The 7,078-nt window shown below is 36.8% G+C and overlaps 2 protein-coding genes across 3 annotated transcripts in view; both read right to left on the reverse strand.

The window, feature by feature from the left end:
* The window catches only part of LOC115998348 (thioredoxin domain-containing protein PLP3A), a 3,272-nt gene extending 2,641 nt beyond the window's left edge, over positions 1–631 (reverse strand). Inside the window, exon 1 of the mRNA XM_031237900.1 lies at positions 408–631. Within this exon, the coding sequence (XP_031093760.1) occupies positions 408–491 (84 nt within the window). The 5' untranslated portion in view covers positions 492–631. The remainder of the gene's footprint in view (positions 1–407) is intronic.
* A 650-nt stretch (positions 632–1,281) lies between these two features.
* LOC115998393 (UPF0261 protein mlr3387) overlaps positions 1,282–7,078 on the reverse strand; it is a 7,593-nt gene continuing 1,796 nt past the window's right edge. The window contains exons 2-9 of one of the 2 annotated variants that reach the window (XM_031237964.1): positions 6,285–6,950; positions 5,835–6,041; positions 5,251–5,466; positions 4,920–5,121; positions 2,545–2,792; positions 2,256–2,434; positions 1,856–2,109; positions 1,282–1,672 (exon numbers count right to left, since the gene is read on the reverse strand). In XM_031237964.1, coding sequence (XP_031093824.1) covers positions 1,521–1,672; positions 1,856–2,109; positions 2,256–2,434; positions 2,545–2,792; positions 4,920–5,121; positions 5,251–5,466; positions 5,835–6,041; positions 6,285–6,950 — 2,124 coding nt within the window. In that variant the 3' untranslated portion in view covers positions 1,282–1,520. Of the gene's footprint in view, positions 1,673–1,855; positions 2,110–2,255; positions 2,435–2,544; positions 2,793–3,311; positions 4,648–4,919; positions 5,122–5,250; positions 5,467–5,834; positions 6,042–6,284; positions 6,951–7,078 lie in introns of those variants that run through there. The other variant, XM_031237963.1, reaches the window with a different exon arrangement.

The following is a 7,078-nucleotide window of genomic DNA, read 5'->3' on the forward strand; positions in this document are numbered from 1 at the left end:
AAAAAAAAAAAAAAAAAAAAAAAAAAAAAAAAAGAAGTTAATTCAGCCAGTATTCATGACTTCTCGAATCAGTAAGGACATTATTTTGAAAATATGAAAGCCCATAAGTCTTGGAATTTCATCTAATCTATCTAACATCTAGAAAACTACTCTGTACATTGTTTATATGTGGGTACAAAATTAAACTCAAATCAGCTTCTTTATTAGGTAACTCAGCACTAGATTGGCTAGTAATAATTATTTGTTTGTAAATTCAGGGGGAAAAAGCGAACACCCGTTCTGTAAACGCTTGAAGCCGACTTATAAAAACCTAAATTTTCCAATAGAATAATCATAAGAAGTGATGGTCAGGAGTATGAACACAGATAGAAGGAGGGGAAATATGAATTATAGCAGAAAGGAGAGACCTTTTGATAATCGCGAGCTGCCGCGGCCATGACATTTCCAAATGCCAACGTAGAAAGAGTTGATTTCACCGAGTTCGGATCCATTTCTCGCTCTATCTCCCAATTACAATTGAAATTTGGCGGAATCTAAAAGAGAACGAAGATCTGGATTTCAACTTTCAAGCGTGGGAACTCTCACCAAATCTCCGAATCCAAGCAGCGCACTCCGCGACTGTGTTTCTTTATTTCTAGCAAATGATTTATACTCCTTAATTTATTTGGAGTTTTTATTTATTTATTTATTTATTTATTTTTATTTTGGTGCGTGTGTGTGTGTGTTTTCGCCCATATTATTTACAGTCCTATTTTAAAATTTTATTTTGTTGGATTACATTCCAAATTTCATGAACACAACTCCATTCAACCCAATTTTGCCATGTAAGTTTTAAATGACATTTTTTTATCGCATTATTCAAGGAAAAAATTGCATAATTTGTTTGTCTTGCATTTTCTTTTTATGATAACTTAGATTTTTCAACTAGGCCAAATCATATTTTAAATCTCATGAATGCTCCTCCCGACCTTTTCAAAACTCAATACGAAACTATACATTCTTTAGTACAAGAAGTTCAACCCAAACACCACATATTCATGCCAGGAATCAAACCTCCATCATTCTGCTAGAAATAAGTTTTAAGTGAAACTTTTCATCTCAATACTCGGGGACAAATTGCATAAATTGTCCTTCTCACTCTTTTTCAAAAGGTGAGTGGAATATTGAGTCTCGTACCAAAGGTCATTTTTGCAGTATCTTTCAATTTCAGCAACTAATATAAAACTGATGTCAGGAGCTGATTGATTATGTTTGTAATAATGATAGTAACAGAAAAAAAGATATCCCATAAATTTTTTTATTTAAATTCAATTCAAGACAATCTGAATATAAGAATACACAGTCATTTATTGGGGTAAACATGGATGAAAATTGGAAATTGACAACTTGAAAAACAGGCTGCCAACAACCAATTTTCTTGATAACATCCTGCACTGCACTAATCAACAAGTTGACAACTTAATAAAATGGCAGGCTCACATTTTAACCAACACCAGAACAAGATCAAAAGTCATTATCTTTTACCCCATAGACATGGATTTATACTGCTGGACAGTGGCTGTAATAGCCTTCTCGACAGGCAGCCTCTCCAAACTTGAAGCACCATAAAATCCATGAACTCCTTTGGTTCTTTTCAGAACATATTCTGCTTCTTCAGGGCCAGATATAGGACCTGTAAATTGGTCAAAATGGATTCAAACTTCAATACTAACTTGGTCATGTCTATCTTGCTATCTAATCTACATCAGAATATCCAAAAAAATATAATATGTTTCAGGAGCCTCCTCCTGCTAGTTGATTAACAATCCCTTTTCTATAAAACATGGTGATGAAGAGTTTATCGAACTATATATACCTCCATGGCAAAGAACGATAGCATCAGGATTAATCCGATGGGTAGCATCTGCGATAGCTTGTACACAAAGCACGCTTTCCACCAATGAAAGTGCCGTTTTAGCACCAATGGATCCAGATGTCGTGAGCCCCATATGGGCCACTATGACGTCAGCACCAGCTTTTGCCATTTGCAAGGCTTCATTTGGATTGAATGCATACGGAGTCGTCAAGAGACCCATTTTATGAGCTTTTTCAATCATCTCGACCTCCAAACTAAATATTCAAAGAGATGATCGTTGTCTTTGTTAGTTTGTAGTAAGAAGGATACAGAGATTAGTTCAGTTGCAACAGATTATAAGCCTGCTTTTTTTTTTTTCAAAGGAAGAGTGTATAGATCATATCTGTATAATAGGACATACCCATAGCCCATTCCAGTCTCTTCTAGGTTTTGCCTAAAATTTCCATCAAATAATCCAACAGTAGGAAAGTTCTGCACCCCAAAGAATCCAACAGATTCCAACAGCTTCAGGAAGTAATCCATCCTGCGGAATGGATCAGTGGCACAAACTCCAGCCAAAACTGGCACCTTTTTCACAACCTGAGCATTTCAGAATTCAAAGAAGCCAACAACCATCATCATTAAGATACTATAGTGTACATTTAATCTTTGTGGTTATGCAAATAGACAAGCAAACAATTTTCCCTTACAGGTAGCACTTCATTGGCCATCTCAAGTACAATGGCATTTGCATCAGCAAAGGGCAACAAACCAGCTAAGGATCCTCTGCCTGCCATCCGAAACCGCCCCGAGTTGTACACAATAATCATATCCACACCACCAGCCTCCTCAAATTTTGCCGAAATGCCTGTTCCAGCACCAGCCCCAATGATAGGTTTTCTCTTGCTAATTTGATACTTCAGTTGCTGTAGTATCATTCGTGTTTTCTGCAAGGTCTCTGTTAAGAGAGGTTAAATTGAGTTTCAGGTCTATAGCCAAACAAAAACAAACACCATATTGCCAATGTTGGTAAATCCATATCTCACCCAAAGTTTTCCATCATACTCACAATGTATTAGATTTGTACACTGAGTAGAATGCATCAGAGAACCTAAGGGCATCTACAATGTATGTGCATATTTGTGATGTCCACTCACTCCACATCAACACACAGTATCTCATCTATCTCCAATACACTATCTCCCCATTGCATCTGTATATTTCTTGTTTCTACTATCATTTCAAATATCTTTCATTAATATTTTCATTTATTATAATTTGTAATAATCATAATACTAATTTATAATAATAATAATAATAATAATAATTTATAAGTTAATTACAATAATCAAATGTTTAAAAATTATTATAAATAATTTAATTATAATGTATAATTTAGAATTTAATAATAACATTCGAATTTAAATAATATATAATTATAACTATAATTTAATATTAGTAAATAGTACTAGTAACATTTTTGTCAAAAATTAATATAATATCACATAATTGAGCATTTACATTTCTAAAATAAAATTTAAATTAATTATTTGCCCATATGTGTTCAACCAAGTCGGCCCGAAGTTGATGATGTACTTGAGAATCACATAAATTGGAATATCTATGAAGGTATTCTTGAAATTCTTGGGTTGAGCCTTGAGACGCTTGTGCTAGCGCACCACCCTTATCATCCACCCAATTGGCTATGGCATCCCCTTCATCCTCAACAATCATGTTATGCAAAATAATGCAAGTATTTATTATTTCTTTCAAGTTTTCCCTATACGACAAACGCCCTGGACCTCTAATAATTCCCCAACGAGATTGAAGAACCCCAAATGCCCGCTCGACATCCTTTCTTGTCGCCTCTTGTCTTTCCTTAAACTTCTTTTTCTTCGGGTCCACTGGGCACAAAAAACTCTTCACGAACGTTGACCATTTCGGGTAGATGTTGTCTGTAAGAAAGTACCCTTTTGTATATTGTGTGTTGCTCACAGTAAAAGAAACATCCGGTGCATTTCCTTGCAAGACAACATTAAATAAAGGTGACTCATTAAGCACACTGATATCGTTATGTGATCCTGCGACGCCGAAAAATGCATGCCATATCCATAAATCTGCAGACACGACTGCTTCAAGTACAATTGTTGGAACTCCATGATCACCTCGTGTAAACTGGCCCTTCCAAGCTGCTGGGCAATTTTTCCATTCCCAATGCATGCAATCAAGACTCCCCAACATCCCTGGGAAGCCGTGCCTCTGTTCATGCATGTGAAGCAAGCGCTTGATGTCAGTTGCGCTCGGTCTTCTCAAGTATTCGCCTCCAAAAATTTCAATGACACACCGACAAAAGTTGAGTAGGCACTCAATGGAAGTTGATTCACCCATGCATAGGTATTCATCCATTGGGTCGGCAGGTGATCCATATGCTAATTGAGAAATAGCTGAAATGCACTTTTGAAGTGGTGATAAACCTTTTTTGTTGGATGCATTGACTTTTTGTTGAAAATAATCAGTCCGACTTTGCAAGGTATCCACTATACGCAGGACTAACTGTTTTCGCATCCGAAATCGTCTTCGAAACATATCTTCTGGATATATCGGATCATCAGAAAAGTAATCATTAACTAGGCGAGTGTGTCCCGCATCATGATCCCTATCAAGATACCTTCTCTTTTTTCTTCGGTCAGAAAAACTCCCTCGCATTCCAACAACCATTTGATTGTACTGAATCATGGACCTAATTAGTTGTTCTCCCATCGCCCAACCCCGATCTTTGGTATTCAATTGATTATAATTATCAAGCATTTTGACTGTATAGAAGATATAGATGAAAGCTAGTCATACGAAAGTGAAAGGGTTTATTTATAGGGAAATATTAGGGGGAAAAAAAAAGATGAAAACAAATTGCAATAAGAAGAGGGGTAATATCCTAAACAACCAGAGAAACACTGAAAGTCTGAAACACAGATTAGAGCACCGTCCCCAGTTCTCCTGTGTTTCCTTTCCTATATCAGCTGATGAAGGAACCCTTCTTTTTAAATATGAGATGCTAATAAGTGAAAACATAAGGAATGAAAATTACCTGGTTTTGCATCAGGGAAGTCACTTGGGCAAGAATGAAGACTTTCAACGCTTGGGAGCTTTGTCTGATTATCTTCTTCGATGGATTCATAGCTAGCTTGGTGAGTATCTACAGCTTTAGAATTTGAACATATATCTAAGAAGGAATCAACCAATGCATTTGCAAACTCCAGGTCATTAATATGATAAGGAAAAATTTTAACCTACCAATACAAAGAAAAATCAACTGTCAGTATAAGTGGCCATAGAGGTAGAGTCCTGGAAATAAGTTACCAACAGAAAGAGGGTTGGAGACTGCCAATACTTTATAAATGACTCAGTGGGATGGGTACCTGACGGTCTTCATTAATCTGAATAAGCCTTTGTAGCTCGTTAACAAGGCATCCACTTGCCTCAGGATCATAAAATGCTTTCCCTGGGGCATCCAAAGCAGAGATACCTTTCTCTGGCAAGCAAACACATACCTTAGATGATGATTTATTCAACTTCTCCGCTATAAATGCAGCGAATTTCTTATTTTCATCTGCAGTAGTTCGCATAAGAGAAACCTGGGAAAAGAATGCATTCAGTGAATTCAAGATGCACAATTCAACTAATCATCTCTTTTAGTAAACAAGTTAATTCATCCAAAACCGTATACTTCAAAACACACACACACACACATACTTAACTGTGCTGCCAGATATATTCTAACTAGGTAGTCAAATTGAGATGAAAATCCCTTGAGAATATGTAGCTACCTTCTAATTGCAATTATAAGTAAAAGGCTATACTGATCACAAGGGCCACTTAGTACCCACAAACTTATTTATCTTGGTAGATGGGAGTTCCAGAAATATTCTAAATGAATTGACTAGAACTTTATAATGAAGAAAAACAGCGGAGGGTGCTGATTTTTGTGAGACAATACCATTACCTGCTCATTATGCACATGAATCTTCCTTTGCTGAAAATCAGAAGGTATGGAACTTTTGGGACCAAAATTTACCATATCCAAGGCTCCCACACTTAGAACTAAAGGAACCTTCTTCTCTAATATTGCATCAAAGCGAGAACTATCACACGCCATAACACCTCCAACAAGGTAATCTGCAACCTCAGTCGTAGTGATGTCCAATACACCCTAGGATGAAGATAGAAGGAAAGGGCATAAAAGAAAAAAAGGTTGTTATCTATTGAAAACCATTGACTTTCTAGTGATAAAGAGCACTTATGAGAGAGCAACACAGGAAGATTCATAAAAATCATTGAAATGCAATAGCCCATTACTTTTCAAGTTTAACACATCAAAGTCATTGTTTTGCACTACACAAGTCAAATAGGAATTAAAAACAAAAGAAACAAAAATGAGAGAGAGTGAAAATACCTGTATAAATCCTCCTTTAACCAGATCCTCCATGGCCCTACCGCCAACTCCAGTTGCATGAAAAACCAAGGTCTCATATCCTTCCTTAGTCAATCTTTCTTTAACTGCATTAACACATGGCGTAGTAACCCCAAACATTGTAATCCCAACAGTAACCTTATCATCAACAGTAGGGGATTCTTCGGAGTTCAGGAGTCTTGCAACCACCATACCAGCAAATGCTGCACCAGCATTGGATAGAACAACCCTGCTAACACTGTTAATCCCACAAACATCCACTACTGAAGGAAACAATACCAAGTCTGATGCTCCAACATAGTGCTCCGTTTGACCACTAGCCACAGTTGACACAATCAGTTTGGGGATTCCAATTGGGAGAGAGCGGAAAGCAGATGACAACAAAGACGTCCCTCCGCTGCCTCCTAGGCCAACAACTCCAGCAAGAACCTTATCACTATGAACTTTATTGAGGAAGTTCTCAAGCCCTTTATTCATGATCGCAATAGCTTTGCCCCTATCATCCGGAAGCAGAACAGAGTGTTTTCCCCCTTCCCCTGTCCCAGAATAGAAGGAAAGAACATCCTTTCTTGATACAAAATTAAAATCTCCACAGCTATCAGCATCCTTCTCACTACTGGTTGAGACATCCACCACTGTGACATCCACCTGTATGTTGTCATGCAAGCAGATCAAAAGTTTGTGACGAAATACAGGAAATTTTCTCTTATTTTCATTACTTATTATTTTACTTTAACCAAAAACAAAAACAAAAAAAAAAAAAAAAAAAAAAACAC

Source organism: Ipomoea triloba, chromosome 12 (assembly GCF_003576645.1).
Source record: "Ipomoea triloba cultivar NCNSP0323 chromosome 12, ASM357664v1".
In the NCBI taxonomy this organism is placed as follows: domain Eukaryota; kingdom Viridiplantae; phylum Streptophyta; class Magnoliopsida; order Solanales; family Convolvulaceae; genus Ipomoea; species Ipomoea triloba.